This window comes from Clarias gariepinus, chromosome 26 (genome assembly GCF_024256425.1).
Source record: "Clarias gariepinus isolate MV-2021 ecotype Netherlands chromosome 26, CGAR_prim_01v2, whole genome shotgun sequence".
Classification (NCBI taxonomy): domain Eukaryota; kingdom Metazoa; phylum Chordata; class Actinopteri; order Siluriformes; family Clariidae; genus Clarias; species Clarias gariepinus.
Genome location: NC_071125.1, coordinates 15,520,506 through 15,539,245, shown reverse-complemented (window position 1 = coordinate 15,539,245; position 18,740 = coordinate 15,520,506). Strand labels below are relative to the sequence as shown.

At 36.2% G+C, this 18,740-nt stretch overlaps 1 protein-coding gene across 1 annotated transcript; it reads left to right on the top strand.

Annotated features, from left to right (window-relative positions):
* The first annotated feature begins 471 nt into the window (after positions 1-471).
* On the top strand, positions 472-16,890 carry ezh2 (enhancer of zeste 2 polycomb repressive complex 2 subunit). Its single transcript, XM_053487776.1, has 20 exons — positions 472-799; positions 3,174-3,297; positions 3,820-3,948; positions 4,057-4,176; positions 4,250-4,370; positions 5,055-5,228; positions 5,937-6,039; positions 7,742-7,905; positions 8,392-8,489; positions 8,792-9,029; positions 9,772-9,938; positions 10,022-10,116; positions 10,196-10,236; positions 10,584-10,709; positions 11,099-11,277; positions 11,462-11,557; positions 12,955-13,036; positions 13,123-13,203; positions 13,605-13,689; positions 15,042-16,890. Exons 2-20 carry the CDS (start codon positions 3,181-3,183, stop codon positions 15,100-15,102), a joined length of 2,277 nt encoding a protein of 758 aa, XP_053343751.1. The 5' UTR covers positions 472-799; positions 3,174-3,180; the 3' UTR covers positions 15,103-16,890.
* Positions 16,891-18,740: the final 1,850 nt, after the last annotated feature.

The following is an 18,740-nucleotide window of genomic DNA, read 5'->3' as shown; positions in this document are numbered from 1 at the left end:
TAACTGGCATGTTTATATTGACGCTAAGACCCCAAAAATGAAAAGAATGCGTAACACATTCCATCAACACGTATAATTTCTGAAGAAGGAACACCGATCACTTCATTTGCATAAACATAATGATAAAAAAAGCTTTGAATGCGCTTTAGTGCCATAATTTGTTAGACAATTATAAATTGCCGCATAATTAAGGTCATACCGGTCGTTTTAGGGTTGCGTTTATTTATACACAAAAACTGTGTTCTTTCAAAAACCCAAGAACAAAGGAGAACTTCTCCACATGTCCCTCATTCTGGGCCTCTCACGCAGAGCAGCGTCTGATTGGACTTTTCTAATGCATGAACTGACCTATCAGAATGCCTGATATTAAACATCGTAAATGTGGGACGCTGTGATTGGTCCGTTTGTTTTGGCGCTCGTTGATTCTGCAGCGCCCCAAAATGGGCGGGGTTTAGAGAGAGCGGAGAGAAAGCGGGTTTGAATAGTTACAGCAACGGAAATATTTAGATTTATAAAACAGTTTCATTTTATGTCAGAATTAATTCCGTGATTTGAAGTACACTTTGAGGGACCTCGAGAGGCGCGGAGCTTGGAGAGAAAACCGGGCTGAGAGGCGCTTTTCTTGGCTTTGTTTGGCGAGGTTGCCGGTATTGGAGGTGAAGCGACCCCCCCTTTCAGTGTGCATAGCTTAGTTAGCCGAGTTAGCTTAGCTTAGCCGCCTGCTAATTTCCCCCTGCGGCTTGGTTTCCAGTCTGAACCCTGAATATCTGAGTGTTTCATGTGGACTGGACTTCTGAAGGTAAGATAAACACGCGGAAGCGCCGTGTTGTTACAGCTGTAGCAGCTAAATCAGGTTAGCCAGGTAACCTTAGTGAAGTAGTTACAGGCTAGTCAGCTATTAAAATCATAATCTAAATCAGAAACCTGTTTGTTCTCTTAAATATGCGTGACAAGTTCTTAATAATCTGGGTTTGAGGTAATTAGGGATTAAACTCGTGACTACACGAGCAGTCAAGAGTCAAGGTTATGAAGGAGCACTTCACAGGAACATCTGAGTTAATGCTGGAGTTTGGCATTAAGGAGGAAGAAACTGACTGAAGAACTGGTTAAATCTGAAATCCCCCCCTTACATTTCTGGTTCTTCTTTTAAAATGACATTATATGAGCATAAATCTCAATCTTTGATCGTGTTTGATTAATGCTTAACTTTCTAATCGTTTCATATCGACTGACATTAATTGCACATAGCTGATTTGCCTGACGTAAGTTTTTGCCCTTGACGTTTCCTGGAGATCAAAGTGAACAGCTTATCCCATTATGGTGAAGGATTTGCCATGGTTATGTGCCCTAAAGCTTTTGGGGTAGTTTTGTTTCAGCAAACTGGCTCCTAGTTTGCTCCAAATAAAACATGGAATGCTATCTGGCAGAAAGCAGGCAATCAAGTATCATCAGTGGGAACCTCTTTTATTTTATAATATATAATTTATATTTATGTCTCCCAATGGTGCAAATTTCTTTCGAGTCCATAACAATTCCCAACAATTTGGGGAACTCTAGTGCCGTTATATTGATTGTCAAGCACCTAAACACATCTTCATTTTATAGTACATACATATAGTACATTTAATGTACATACACACTTCAGAATATATATATATATATATATATATATATATATATATATATATATATGAATGACAGCACACGCTCAAATGGAAGGTCTCTGAATATATGTCGTACTCATGTACGTTGAACCCCTCTTGATTGCATCTGAAGGGGTGATGTGCTTTCCTCCTTTTGTGCAGGGATTATTCTGAGCCGATTTTAGTAGACTACTGATTTCAAATGACCCCAAAGTTGGTGGTGATTTTCTGGTCCTTTTTGATTTTTTGATGTTCAAGTCGAAGCCTTCTTGAGTTAAAAATAAAATAAATACAAAAAAAAAAAAAAAAAACCTATAGAGCCAGACTTTTGATCATGCCCACTGTCTTCATTTAATCACCTGACATGTTATTTGAGACAGTTTTTATGCACTTTGATAACATATAATATAACACGCATATAATAAGAGTAAATAAAAGGAGTGTATATGTTTATATAGTTTTTGATCTATATAAAGTATTTAAAATTAATCATGCCCTGGTGCTCAGGTAAGGAATTAAAAACCTGATGATGTACGTCCTTCTATCATACTGTCAAAATACATGAAACCAATTAGTTTCAATTATGACTTGTCCTATAACTGCTATAAACCATAATTGTCACGTTGCAGCTTGATACTGAGAAACTGTAAAATGCAGCAAAAGCCTGCTTACCTGAAGATTTGAAATAAAACCCTTAAACAGATTTACATCTGTTACAAAAAGCTGGCACTGGAGACTTTTCTTTGAAACATCTCCTTATAGAAAGTTGCATTTAAAAAAAATATATATATATTTATGCTATATGTCTTAAATTCTTAATTCCTTTTTTAAATGCTGTTTAATTATGAGCACTACAAGTTCCTGTGGATAAATTATAACTTAAAAAACAGTAACATATAAATTGTGCACATTCTGATACGAACCTGGCATTTGCTTTGCGGCCAGCACTACTTCCATTTTTGCCATTGTAGAAAATTAAACAACATCTAGCTGTTTAATTTGAAAAATCAGCAATGCTGTGGTATAAACAACATGCACAAAATTGCAGAGGTCAAATTGTTCCCAGCCTTTTGTTCCATTTTTTAGGAATCTTTCAGTTGTGCATACGGACAGGCAGTAATCCTGGTACTGAAATGTATTGTACTGTTTAGAAGGCAGCGTTGGGATGTTTTTAAAGCTGCCTTCTTTTGAGGGGAAAAAAATATGTATGCTTGGGAGAAGTCAGTCCCATAAATCTTTTCACGAATAACAGGTTCTGTTAATGTTGCAAAAAAAACGTGTCACAACGAACAGTTCACTTTAATTTTTGGTTCTAACTTGTCAGTCCCAATGCTGCAGAAGTCTGAGTGATGTGATTAAGCTCGATTAACTTGTCCATAATGTTGTACTTGTGAACTTGCTCTTATTACTTCACACTTAGTCAGCGTCTTTCACGTCTCGTCTGCATATCGATCAGATATGAACAGCTTGTTATTCCAAAGAGATGTTCTCGGTTACAGTTTTCCCTAAACCCGGTGCTTGTTTCTGTAGGGAAACCATGGGCTTGACCGGGAAGAAATCGGAGAAAGGCCCAGTATGCTGGAGGAGGAGAGTGAAGTCCGTGTACATGCGCTTACGCCAGCTGAAGCGCTTTAGAAGAGCAGACGAAGTGAAGGTAGGATTTCCATAGAATGACTTCAATCAACTGTTATAGCTAGAACATTTCAATTAAAATACATCTGTGGAAATGCATGCTGTGTGGGGGTGTTGGAATACATTTAGCTGTTTTTATAATATTGCATTATAAAATAATTAATTAAAATAAAATAAAAAGTTCCCTGGAGGCTGATTTTGTTTTAGGAAGCGGTCTGTCCCTAGTTGCTTTTTGTGAATTTATTTATTAAATTGTTTTTTAACAGTAAAGTGGCAAAATAGTTTAGTAAACGTGTCACTTTCTAACTAAATTGCCTGAAAAGACACATCTGGAAACTGTTTAGGTTGTGATTTATGATTTGCAATTCAAGCTGGAATCAAAGTGAATGGTGACGAGACAGCCCTTCAAAACACTTTCTACTTATCAGAAACATTAAGCAATATGAGTCATTCTACTTTATATTTAATGTTTATGTTCAGGGTGATAAGAATATGGGTAATGATGTAAAAGTGCTGAACTTGAGCTTTTTATTCAACCCTACAGAGCATGTTCAGCTCCAACAGACAGAAGATTATCGAGCGCACCGACATTCTCAATCAGGAGTGGAAACTGCGGCGGATACAGCCAGTCCACATCATGACACCCGTGAGCTCGTTACGTGGAACGAGAGAGGTTGGCATGGATCATCTTTTTCAGCAAATGTTTTAAGTGTAACATTGCGAGATCGCAGTGTTTAAAATTGGATGTAATTCCTTATTTTTTTTTTTTTTTTTTTTTTAGTGCACCGTAGATAGTGGCTTTGCGGAATTTTCCAGACAAGTCATTCCCCTTAAAACCCTGAATGCTGTAGCTTCCGTTCCTGTGATGTATTCCTGGTCACCGCTCCAACAAAATTTTATGGTAAAGCACATCATTAGCAAAGAATCTCAATAATGGAAACCATGTGTGGCCTAATCAGGGTTCTTTATTATAGGTTGAAGATGAGACGGTTTTGCACAACATCCCCTATATGGGAGATGAGATCCTGGACCAGGATGGCACTTTTATTGAAGAGCTCATCAAGAATTATGATGGCAAAGTTCACGGAGATAGAGGTCAGGGATCTCTCCCTTGCAGTATTTTTCTAATTTCCTTTTTGCCTTTAGGTGTGTAAATGCTTTTATTTTCACTATTAATTATAGCTGTAATTTCTGCTATAGATTAAAAAAAAAAAAAAAAAAAAAAAAAAAAAAAATATATATATATATATATATATATATATATATATATATATATATATAATTTATTTATTTATTAATTTTTTAAATACGATGCAACTTAGTTGGCTCCGTTCATGATTTAAAAAAAAATAATACTTTTTTTTTTTTTTTTTTTTACCACATTTCTTCCTTGTTTACTTTGCTTGATGCAAGGCCAGTTCATTCCCAATAATGGCAGCAGACTTTATCCCAGAAATCCTGAACACAATTGTCAAAACTGGGAATTCTGTATACATAGACCTAATAAAATGTTGCTCTGTGTAATGGCATTTTGAGGTAAAGTCTTTTACCATGTACCGATATAATTTAGGGATGAACGTAAGCATAAACAACATTACGACTCAACATATTCCACGCAAATCAACATATTTATATAATCATTTCCTTCATCACACCTTTTCTAGCTCTAGTCTCTTGTTTAGATGGAAAACATTGGTGCTATAATGGCCAGATTTTAGCTGCCAGGTTTTCTCCATATTGTAACCCCTCAAATTATTATTATTATTATTTTTTTTACAGAATGTGGTTTTATAAACGATGAGATCTTCGTGGAGTTGGTGAATGCTCTCAATCAGTATAGTGACAATGAAGATGATGACGACGAAGATGACCAACATGATTACAAACTAGACAACTGTGACCCAAAGGACATTGCTGAAGATTCCCGCAAGGACCAGCTTCTTAACTCTGAAAGTAGGGGTTGATTATTTATTTATTTTTTTTCCCCTCATGTGAATTTGTTTAGAGCTTTTATTTTGTTTTCGCTTTTCAGAACTTTGTCGAATATACTGGTGTATTTCAGTGATGCAGCATGTATGTTACATTTGCTTAAGCTATTTTTACAGTTATTAAAAGGCATAGTTTTCAGGCTTGTACCAATGTCTTAACAGTGAGTAAGTCCAGGCTTGTACCAATGGCTTTATTTCAGGAAATATGTGACCCTGTCTGTGAAAACCCAGCTAAAGTAATTTTTTTGTGATTCTCTGTTTTTTGCATATCATTCTGCATATGATTTTGGTTAGAAATCTTTGAATCTTAAAAAAATGATTTGAGCTGGGTTTTTACAGACAGTCACATATGGTGCTGATTTTCATCCAAACTAAACACTTAACATGGCAAACACAAAATAAGACTACACCAATAGGTTGTACTGTTTTTTTAAAGACTGTACAATTATTTATACATTTATGACTTATAATATGATGGATCTAACTTTTCGAGAAAAAAAAAAAAAATTCTATTTCTAAGCAAACCGTATTTAGATGCATACTCATTATACTTAAAGTTTATTACCAGAGAATACAGTGTTAGCGAAGTGCATTCAGTGTCCCGTTTATGCTGTTTTCGCACCCTCGTTGTATGCTCAGAAACCTGTATAATCTGGTGTTATTGCTGTCCTAGGTCGGAGCAATGACTTTCCAAAAAAGTTCCCCTCTGAAAAAATCTTCGATGCCATCTCCTCAATGTTCCCTGATAAAGGATCACCAGAAGAACTCAAAGAAAAGTAAGTCATTAAAGAAAAGTACTGTGTAGTTGTGTTCACAGAGCATAAATATTTCCTGTTAGTTTAGTTTAAAATGGTTCATTTCGAACGTCTTGAGACATATTAAAGACTGTAAGTTGCTATTTTACAGTACATGATAGTGAAGTATGGTAATGAGTTTACCTAAAATCTTACAGCTTGTGGTTTGTGAATTACACCAACTGTCATAAGGTTTAACGAACAGAAAGTTCTGCTACCTGTTTCATACTTCTTTCCTTTCTTTCTTTTGTTTCTTTTTTCTGGGCGTATGTGGTGAAGTATAGCCAGTAGTTTTCTTTAAATGGTTTTTAGTGTTTCCCCTAAAAATTGTTTTCAGGCACAATGGCAAGAGGATGATAGAGATTTTGTGCACATACGTCTTAATTTTTTTTGTTATTTATGCCTGACACAGCAAGAAAATAAATAAATTTAATAAATTCCATTGGTTCCAAGTTAAAGGTCAGTTACAATAAGGAGAATTAAGAAGCTGTTCTTATTGCACACAAATAACAGTGTAAGCTACTGATCTACTTCACAATCAAAAAAGTTAGAACAATCGTTCAGTAATTTTAAAAAAATTAATTAAAGTTTATGGAGTTGTTTTAATAATCTTCTAGATTTTTATTCAAGTAAACAGGAAGTCTGATCTTATCACAATACAATACAGTGTCCTATCTAGCCAGCTTGTTCAAATATCAAATGCTAATCAATGAATGAGGCTGTTAAACCCACCTTAACATGTCTTTTACAACCGTTAAAAAATCTACCATAGGCAATAAGAAAAATGCAGCAAACAAAAAAATGCAATTATTTTCACTGCTATTATAGTCACATAAGAGCAGAAAATGCAATTTACTGTATTTGAGGTGAACTGCAGTTTTACTTTTTTGACAACTCGGCCATGGAGCTGTACTAGACTTCACCAGACTGATGGAGAGAGACGGAAAGGTTAAACGTAAAAATCCGCCCACTAAGAACAGTGTTTGGTTCATTTAGCACAAAAATCATTAGGAACATGGTCTCTTTTACTTTCCCTCTATTGCCTTGTCTGTCTGTCTCTCTCTCTCTCTCTCTCTCTCTCTCTCTCTCTCTCTCTCTCTCTCTTGTTTACTCGCTCGTTCTCAAAACATCAATTTCCAGGATATATTTTATATGATTTCCAGGCATCAGGGAGTTTGTCAATTCTTCTTTAGTTCTTTAGCTGCAAACTAAACTGTTGAGTTCAACAAAAAAGATGTGCAATTATGCACAACATTGTGCTCAGGTTTGTTTATCCTAGCAAATCAGTTAGAAGCAGTGAGGAGACATGGAGAGAGGCACTTGACGGAGATTTCCAAATGATTTTTTTTCCCCATGACTGTATATTGGAATTGATAACTTTATGATGATCGTAAAGGCCTGTTGTGTAGCCGGGGTCTCATTGGCGTGATTGCCCACCGTGCCCATATTAGGGGTAACATTGGCTTAACGAATAGCATTCTCAATTTCTTAAAGTCAAGATCAATAGAAACAAAGAAAATTGGCTTAAAACAAACTAAGAATTTACATGCTTAAGCACTGATGTGCATTTAAGCTCTTAAGTAGTTTTTAAACTGTTCCTTAAACTGTTTCAGACAGCACTTCTTCTTTTTTTTGGTGTCCAAACTGATGCATGATACATGAAGACCCTTTTAACTCTGTGCAGGTATAAGGAGCTGACCGAGCAGCAACTCCCAGGTACCCTTCCTCCTGAGTGCACGCCCAACATTGACGGCCCAAATGCCAAATCCGTCCAGAGAGAGCAGAGTCTGCACTCCTTCCATACACTCTTCTGTAGACGCTGCTTCAAATACGACTGTTTCCTTCACCGTAAGTCTCAGCTCTTTTTCCACACACACCTACTTAGTAGGTGCGTTTACTAGGACCTTAATATAGTGCACTAATAAGACATATATCCACTAATAAATGCAGTAATGGTCCAATCAGAGAAAAAAAAATTTATGCAAAAAAATTGCATCAAGTAGGGTTGTGTAAACCTTCCTGAATCTGTTCAGTAGGTTAATATTTTCCATGTATATGGCTTATCCAATTGCTTCTCTCTCTGTGGAATAAATGTATTCTTTCTGTGCATGTTTGCCCCATGTGGGAGGCAATATTAGTTGATCAAGTTACATTCTGATTTAATGCTTTGTGCATGTAAACGCACATCTGATCAAATCAGGATCCATGTAATCAGTTAAAGTGGTATGATCATTTATTTTATTATTTCAATCCGATTGACTAAATTTGTCCATGAAGTTGTAGCTAATAAGAGAATAAATATAGAGTTTTTAATGTTTGTCCTTCTCCGTACAGCATTTCATGCAACTCCAAACACGTACAAACGCAAGAACTTAGAGAATATGGTGGACAGCAAGCCATGTGGCATTGATTGCTACATGTACGTAATTCAGGTAAGGCAATTCTGCATCACAACATAACATTTTTTACCTTTTTTAACCATTTCTTGATATGTTTTACCTCTTCCTACCCAAAGTTTATCAACACTTGTAGTGTTGCGCCACATTTGTCACCAAAACATAATTATTACTACTATTTTAAATATAATAAGATAACAATTTCGTTATAACAAAAAACTCTGGTTTGAGTTGTAATAAATATTGCAGAACAAAATGGGGCCATAATTTTGAACTGATTGTGTATGTCTCTAATTTTACTTATGCACATCCTCGACAAAAACTGAAACGCACATCAGGATAGCATGGTAAAGGAATATGCAGCTGGTGTGGTGGCCGAGCGAGCAAAAACCCCGCTGAAGCGCTCAACAGCCAGGCGCCGAGGTAGAATTGCCAACAGCAGCAGCAGGCCAAGTACACCCACCGTGAACACGGAAACTAAAGACACGGACAGCGACCGGGAAGGAGGAACAGACACCAACGACAGCAACGACAAAGACGATGAGGACAAGAAGGACGAGACCACTAGCTCTTCAGGTGGGGAAATATACTGAGTAAACTGGCTTTCTAATACACCGAAGGTAATATGTTTAAAAAATTCAGGATCAGTTACTGTAGCATACATCAATTTGTTATTTTTGATGAATTCTCAATTGGTAGTACTAAAATAAAAAAATAAAATAATAATAATATGTATGTGTGTGTGTGTGTATATGTGTATATGTATATATATGTGTGTATATGTGTATATGTATATATATGTGTGTGTGTGTGTGTGTGTGTGTGTATATGTGTATATATATATATATATATATGTGTGTGTGTGTGTATATGTGTATATATATATATGTGTGTGTGTGTGTGTGTGTGTGTGTGTGTGTGTGTGTGTGTGTGTGTATATGTATATATATATATATATATTATATATATATATATATATATATATATGTATATATATGTGTGTGTGTATATGTATATATATATATATATATATATATATATATATGTGTGTGTGTGTGTATATGTGTATATATATATATATGTGTGTGTGTGTGTGTGTGTGTGTGTGTATATATATAAATAAAGAAAGAACTCCCATCCCTGGACCTAAAAAATGTTTCTTTGAACATTTAATTAGACTTGATGCGCTTTTGCCAGTTTAACTCGGCAACCACAGATTAGCATAGAATGTAAGAAGTCGCCATGTTAATATGCCAGCTTCTCTAAGCTTGCTTTGTCTTTGAAGCTCATGTAAGTTTTTATATTGGTCTGTGTTTAGAGGCGAATTCCCGTTGCCAGACTCCAGTAAAACTGAAGATCCCAGAACCTCCTGAAAACGTAGACTGGAGTGGAGCGGAGGCGTCTCTCTTCCGTGTACTCATTGGCACTTACTACGACAACTTCTGTGCTATCGCTCGCCTAATCGGCTCTAAGACCTGCAGACAGGTGTGTAATTCAGCTGTGTGATAATTTAAAGAATCGTTTGCATACAGAACATATTTGGTAAATAATTAAAATGTATTTGCCAGGTATACGAATTCAGGGTAAAGGAATCCAGCATCATTGCACCCGTACCTGCTGAAGATGAAGACACACCTCCAAGAAAGAAGAAAAGGAAACACAGGCATGTTTGTTAAGAGTTGGATTTGCATTTTGTTTACTTTGGTTTGCCTGTATAGTAACAGGTTCTATGTCTGTTTCAGGTTGTGGGCCACACACTGTCGAAAAATTCAACTAAAGAAAGGTTTGTTATTGTTTATCATGGAGCTGGATTGCAGTTGGTATTTTTCACAGAACTAGCACAAGACTTGATTGACCTTTTTCAAAGAAAAAAAACAACAACTTTGTGTTATAGTGCTGTGTTTCTCTATCCAGTACCAGCATCAATCTTTCGTCCAGTATATTAGTAACGTATTAAAACAGCAGCCAGCTAAGCATACAATATGTGTAGCTGAGTTGTAAATGCCAAGTGTGGTGCAGGTTCCAGTTGGTTGATCAATAGCAGACTATTTTAGCTAGTTAATTGGTATCAAAAATATCATAAACTGTAATAATGACGGATAAAGTTTCAATCCTGTTTTCTTTTTTCAGATGGCTCATCCAATCATGTCTACAACTACCAGCCGTGTGACCACCCGAGGCAGCCATGTGACAGCTCCTGCCCATGTGTCACTGCTCAAAACTTCTGTGAGAAGTTCTGCCAGTGCAGCTCAGAGTGTGAGTATAAACGCACGATTGGTTCATCAAGACCTATAAAGCCAAATCTGGTGTTTTATATATTGTGGTGTCTTTTTGCAACCTTCCATTTTAATGATGTTAAGATTAGACACCCTATAAAACAGCAACACATGCTTATTATTTTTTGTTTGTGGAAATAAACACATTACAGGTGTTTAAAGCAGACTTGTGTTTTTTTTTTTCTTTTAAAAACATATTTTCAATAGAATATTTTAATACATGCTGCAAAAAAAAATATTTTCTTGTCATGATGTAGCATAATGTTAATTCTTAAATAATTCATCAGTTTGTGCTTGAATCATTGCCATTCCTTCTAGATTGCAGACTGCTGCCATGTTGTTGTTTTTTTAAACATAAATTGTGTGCAGGCCAGAACCGTTTTCCAGGCTGCCGCTGCAAAGCTCAGTGTAACACAAAGCAGTGTCCATGTTACCTGGCTGTGCGCGAGTGCGACCCCGACCTCTGTCTCACCTGCGGAGCTGCTGATCACTGGGACAGCAAAAATGTCTCGTGCAAGAACTGCAGCATTCAGAGAGGAGCAAAGAAGGTGCAAAGATGTTGCATGAATAAAACTAAATTGAAATATTTATCATGATCACAATATGCACATCTTCTCATATTTTATTCATATCTGTTTGTTTCTGAACATAAACAAAACAACCAAGATTTTATCATCAAGCAATGGCATTGTTTATGATGGCGTTCTCAGCTTTAATCTTGTTTGTGTTCAGCACCTACTGTTGGCACCATCTGACGTGGCAGGATGGGGCATCTTCATCAAAGAGCCGGTTCAGAAAAACGAGTTCATTTCAGAGTACTGTGGAGAGGTAAGTACTTTTAAAAGCAGACTGAACTTTAAGATTTAAATGCAAATCCACCAGAATGAGTGACACATAAGAGTGCACTTCTTCATTCACTGTAACTCACTGCAAGTATCAAAGGTAGGTAGAGAAGAGGTAGTTTAATGTTGACTGCTGTCTATCTGTATATTTTCAGTAGCTAATTATAGTTGTAGTATTTTAATATATGGCTAAAGTTAAGCGTTTTACATATTAATACATTTTAAGGACACTAGTGGCTCAGTGGTAGGTGTTTTGCGCGACATGCGTAAGGCCCGGGTTCACTTCCCAGTTAGTGCCCAAACTTCAGCCACTTGATGCAGTGTCGGTCCCAAGTCTGGATAAAATGGGAGGGATGCAAAACCTGTGCCAAGCCTGTATAGTGGACTATCCAAACTGAACTATCCAAAACTGTGGTAACCCCTCGCCGGGAGTAGCCCAATGGCCAACAACATAATAATTAATTAATTAATTAATTAATTAATTAGGAGCAACAAGAATAGGAGGAGCATGGCAGGAATTAGTTTTTTAAAAAGTAGCAGTAGCTTTACTGGATTTACTTTGTGTAAATACCTTGTACCTGCCAGCACATATTTATTGAAAACCTTTTTATTTCTACTTTAGTAAATTTGCAACAACAAACAGTATTGCATTCAGCTCTGTTGTTTTATGATATCATTCCTACAACAATTGTTTCGGTGGCTTAATCTCAAATGTAAAGTGTACCTTGGAAATATAGCATATTTAGAAAGTTGTTAGTTTTTCAAATAAATTATCTAATCCTTTTGTAAAAAAACCAATATTCATGCCGTATAGGGTTAATAATTCTTAAGTCTCTGTAGTGTGTATTAATCCTGTCGTGTCTTGCGATCATTTAATAAATACATTTTAAACACCAGTTTATATTATGAGGCCGTATGGTAACCTCTTTAACATGGAGTACACTGCATGGCACCAAAAAAAAAATTCTTTAGTCCAAGTCTATTTTTAATAATTAAAATTTTACCCAATCCTTCTAGGTCTTAAATGTATTTTCTTTTCCTAATGAAGGCCAATAATTATTTTTCTTGTGAAATGTGCCTTTTTAATTTTTTTTTAAATTAGAGCAAGTGTATACAGCTGCACTTAAAAAAAAAAATTTGGTTTGGTGTTCACATAATGTCTGTAGCCTGGATTTGTATAAATAGTGTTTAGCAATGAAATCAAAGAAAATACAAACAATACCATCTTTCTCAACTCTAAGCGCATAACTCGGCTGTTCAGTTTGGTTTAGGTGATTTCTGTGATCTGCTGTGTTTGACTTCGCCCTGAGAAACTTCTTAAACTTCATGTTCAAGAGCTTAACATTTTTGTTCAGTATTTCTACTTATTTTTATTTCCTATAGATCATCTCCCAGGATGAGGCCGACCGCAGAGGAAAGGTCTATGACAAATACATGTGTAGTTTCTTGTTCAATCTCAACAACGGTGGGTCAATGCCCCTCCCCTCTTACGTTACAAGTTTGTGCCCTTGTGCATCATTTGTTTAACATGACCTTTGGGTCTTTGTGCAGATTTCGTTGTTGATGCTACGAGGAAAGGCAACAAGATCAGGTTTGCCAATCACTCTGTCAACCCCAACTGCTATGCAAAAGGTGAGGCATTATTGTGCTGCTGCTCCAGTCTTAATAAAATGATAGTAAACGATGATACAATGATCATTCTGCATGAGACTCATATTTGGTTAGAGGGTAATTAATGATCTGAATCATATGGTTTCAATTTGATTATTGATCAAATAATCGATTTTTATATATATATATATATATATATATATATATATATATATATATATATATATATAAAACGATCTGTGTAGAAATTAGTGATGTAATTGTTTTAAAAGCTAAGTGTGTGCTGATGTGGACTTGCAGTTCGCACAATTAAAGGAACAAGCTTGGGAAATCAAACATGTCTTGGCTTTTCCTTTAATGGGTAATCATTAATAGAAGATCTGATCAAGTCTCATTGTTTTTTCTCTCTCCTTCCCTTTTAGTTATGATGGTTAATGGGGATCACCGAATAGGTATTTTTGCCAAGAGAGCCATACAAACCGGGGAGGAGCTTTTCTTTGACTACAGGTACGTGGCCAGCTTTTACCTTTTTTTCTCTTTCTTTCTTTTCTTTTCTTCTTTACACTACATTTAAGATGTATACCAGTCAGCTGTAATGGACATTTATCCCTTGTTCAGACTGCAGGCAAATAAGATTTGTTTCACAAATGTGATCATTAGGATGACTGTCACACTGTTATTTGTAAGTGATTGATTTGACTCTGTTCAGAAAGGCAGCTCAAATAGAACACATTTACCCCTTTTCCACTGCTCTGGTTCCCGTGCCGGTTCCCAATTTTGGAACCAGTGCCGCGCTTTTCCACAGAAAAAAATTGGTGCCGGTGCCCAAAAATAAACACCGAACCGGCCCCTAAACTCTGCTGGTCTAGTTGCGAGAACCCGTGACGTCACAAGCAGTGGGCGGAGTTATAGGGAGCGTTAAAAAAAAACTTTGAGACCCAAACTCTGTTAATGTGGAGCGCAGACGAAACAAGAGTTTTTTCGGAATTTTGGACATTCGCCGGGATTCAGCAGAAATTAGAAAGTACATTAAGAAAAAAAAAAGTGTATGAGGAAATAAGAGAAGAACTAATAGTCGCAGGCTTTACACGAACAACCAACCAAATAGTGTATAAGCTAAAAAAACTGAAGAAAGACTTTCAGCGGTTATAACATGTCGAATAAACTGCCTTTGGATACTGAAATACATTTTCATACTAGTTTGGAGAATAACCAGTAAACTGACTTCGGCCATGGTCGTTTCTGTTTAGTGGGCGTGGCCTGTGACGTGTTATCATACTGCTCCCGCTGAGCTCCTGTCTAGTGTAAATGCGGGGTGGTTCCCAGTCCACCTGGCACCAGCACCAGTGTAGTGGAAATGAGGTGATTGTCAACCCCCCCATGTACTTAGTATAGTATAGTGTTTCAATTCACCTTCTGTGAAGGGACTGATGTTATTATCTTTAATCTCTATTTCTTTCATCGTTTTCGCATTAATTTTTCATCTTTTGATCCATCTCCATTACACATGAGTGGGGTTGGCTTGAAACTTTTGCGTCATGTTGCGAGTGATGTAATGGACAGTTTGAAATCTGATCTGAGTGGATAAAGTATGAAGACTGAGACGTTTTTAGAAATCCGATCTGAAACCGATTCTGTATGGTTTTTAACTGTTCAGACTACATGAAAGCAATATGATTCCAAACTGATTACTAACTGAATATGCCAAAAATTGTTTGGATTGGCATTATGAACAAGGCCTTAGAGACACATTCTTAACATATATACGTTATTTTGTGTGTTTTTCTTTCTTTCTTACTATATAACTATATATATATATAGATCTTACTAATAACTTACTATTATTTATTTATTTTTAGATATAGTCAAGCCGACGCTCTCAAGTACGTGGGCATCGAACGTGAAATGGAAATTTCATGAATCTGTCTACCTCTGGAACAAATGCCTTACACTCTTCAGGAATTTTCTCTCCACATGCCGTTTCAATACCTTTCAATACTGTTTTTTTTTTTTTTTAATAGGACAAGGTGGTCTGCCTACTCGGATATTTTTAGTAATTTTTTTTTCTGTCCTTTTTTTTTTCTTGACCAACAGACTTACTCTGGGAATTCACTTTTTTGACAGCAACTTGAATATTCACTTGTTTACAGCTTCAAGTTTAGTAGAAATCCGTCACTGTCTAACAGGCTATTTGTTTTCCAGTGTTCCAATTTTTTATTTTTTATCATATAGGTTTTTTTTTTAATGCAAGCAGTTGATGTCTTTCAACCTTTGGACCAAACTGACAGTTCAGCACCAGTTTATTAGGTACTCGATCCGCATATAGGCTGATTCATACTGGAACAAAGTGCACAAATAATTGAAAAAGAGACAGCAAATTGTTGCATTTGATTGAGATATTTTGCTCTTTATCCTGTATTTTTTACATTTGATGACAATACTATGCTGAAATTTCTCTCTTTGCCACACGTATTTCAGTTCAAGGCCTTGATTAGCTTTTAGAATATTCACTACTACTACTACTACTTTTGCTTAGATACTGTTATAGGACAACAATCAATTTTGCGGGTATGGGTCACAGTGCTGTCTGTTGCTACCCCGAAGTTTAATATTTTCCCATAGCAGCATGCCACCTAGTCTTTTAATTCTCTAATACCACTTCAGTTGGCTAGTGCATCGCATTTCTTAAATATTTATTTGCACTGCATTTTACCATTTGCAATCACAAGTTGTATGTTATGAACTCAAATAACATTCCTAATATTATTTGTTAAAGCAGTTTTATTAACTGCTAAACTGCTGTTAGGTAATAAAACACAAAGACAGCTAGTCGTTCCCGAGAAATCGGACTCCATAAATGTCACATTAATGTTTCCTTAGGTAAAAGATTATGTATAGTTTATAAATTTATTAATTGATTTAATACTAGCGTTGATTATATGGAAAGCTCAACACCAGTCCTTAAAATTAGTTATTACTAGAGAAATTGAAGTGCAGATATGCACACCTGGATTTTATATTACAGCTGATACGACTATCAGCGCACCTGTTATAAAAATGTAACAAACCCGCATTAGATTAGAAAACTCAATAGCACTGTGGTACAAATGTGTTAAACGTCATAAAACCTCTGCTAACCCCCCCAATCCTTTGCTCTGCTTTGCTTCTGATTTGGCATTTTGTCTCAATACAGATTCACACATTTAGTAGTCGACTACATGCACCTTGCCGTATCAGTATAAATCAGCCCTGCCTAATAAATCCGATTCTCAATATGTTCCAAACAGTTTATCAAGTTGAGGCGTTGTTATGAACCAAAGTCATTTTCTCTTTTTTTCTTGTCATCACAAGCATCTACAGAGGTATCGTATACATCCTGGAGTGCCAACACATCCAGTTTCTGTAAAATAATTGAAAAAAGTGATTATTTAAAAAAGGAAAAAAAAAAGGACAAAAACATGGATAGATACAGTATCTAACTTGCGGTGCCTTGAAATTACACTGAATTGTTTAGGTGTTCTGAAATGTTGGTGATTGTGTATTGAGTTTGTTGTATGCATGAACAAAGATTTCCAATGGAGTAGAAATCAGAATCAGGGAACTTTTCGATGTTTGTTTTTGTTCTTTTTGAAACTCTCCACATCTTTTGAGCAGCTTTTTGCCAGACCATCACTGTAGGAATGAAAAGTTCAGACAGTCAGTAAGGTCTTCCTGTCTCCTGTCGTTAATTTTTGGGTCATCCAGTATGTAATGGCACAGTGTTGGGTGTGTTTCTTTTTTTTTTCTTTTTTGTTCCTTGTTTTATTTGCATCACATATTTAAAAGCACAAGTCAGTTGAAGGCATGCTTAATTATGCCCAAAAATCTTTTCCAAAATGTTTTTATTTTTTTTATAATGGAAGTATTTGCCTGCTATAACAGGTTAATGATTTATTATACTGGTAAAATCATTGACGATACACCGATCAGCCATAACATTAAAGCCTTGCATCATTATGACCAGTACTTTGCCACCAAAACAGCTCTGACCCCTCAGGGCATGACTCCACAAGACCTCAGAAGGTCTGCTGTAGTATCTGGCACCAGGAAGTTTGCAAGAGAAGTTTTTTACCTCTCAAGGTGGGACCTCCATAGATCCAGACGCATTTGTGCAGTACATCCCGTGGATGCTCAGTCGGAGCAACCGTGAACTCTTTGCTTGCTAAGCCCTTTACGGCAGGCTGTGATGCACTGAGTGTTCAGATGCGCTTCTATCAGAGCCAGCATTAACTCTTTCCCAGCAATTCCTGCTAGATTGGCATTTCTGTGGGTTGAAATGTGCAGACAGGCATAAAGGCTCTTCAAAGGCATAAATGAGCCATGGACATCTATAATCCTGTCACCAGTTTACACTGATGAGTGATAAATCAGTGTTAGGGTAAACACCGCATAGCTTTATGACTGATCTGTGTATATAACTGATTGTTTTTCTTGCAGATCTCAGTAAGAGATACTTCATGGCGCTAATAAACATTGTACGCTTTTTTTTTTTTTTTTTAAATGTCCCTGCCTAGGATGCAGTTTGACACCTTCTGCATTATATTAAAAATGTTCATCAATAGCTTAACAGTATAATAAATGATTATTATGCAGTTCTTGTTAAGTGTTACTGGAAAATACTTTTTATTTTATTAAAGATTGTCAGCAGAATGGTGCTAATCCAACTGTGGAACATCAAGGCTCTACTTGTTGATGCAGTTCTGTGTATATAAATTTTTTTTTTTTTAAGGTACTTTAATATTAAACCACAGGTGCAGGAATTTACCTGCTAAAACATGTCCGAACATGTTGGATGACCCATGAAATCCAATCCAGAATACAGATATGAGAAGTGTGATAAAACCACAGCAATAAGATCAGCCTGAAATCACCTCCATGAGAAGATCTTTACCGGTCCCTATTTATATTCACAGACTCTGAAAGCAGGGTTTTCTGTAATTTATTTTAAAAAAACAAAAAAAAAAAACACTTTGCTGTGATATTGCCAAGTAAATTCCTGACGGTTTTCTCAGTGTGAGTGTTCTATAGCTCCTCACCAGCATGTTTCTCATAAGACATTCAGTCTTTCAGCCCATTTTGTCCCCTTGAGGGTTTGTGACCACTCTGTTTTTCTCTCTGCCTCTGATTGTACAAGGTGCTGATTTGTAATGTTTACAGATAATATTGTTCAAAGTAATAAAAAAAAAATCTAAAATAAGTATGCGCACATGTATCACATGATTTTATTATGAGAACTCATTTCTCAACTGTTTGATGAAAACGTGACATACAGAAGCCTTATTCCTTTTGTGCATTAATTGTACGCAGAATTCTAATGATTAAATCAATGTAAACTATGTGGGATGTTCAAGTCAAACCAGGACTTTAAATTGTGCAGAATAACAGAACACAGTTATAGGAGTTAAAAACTGTCTCTATATAATCCTCTGCTAGACCAACAATGTTTCACTAGTGTTTGGATTTAGGTAGCAAGTTTTCAGCCTGCGCATGCGCGCGCACACACACTATTGGGAACACAA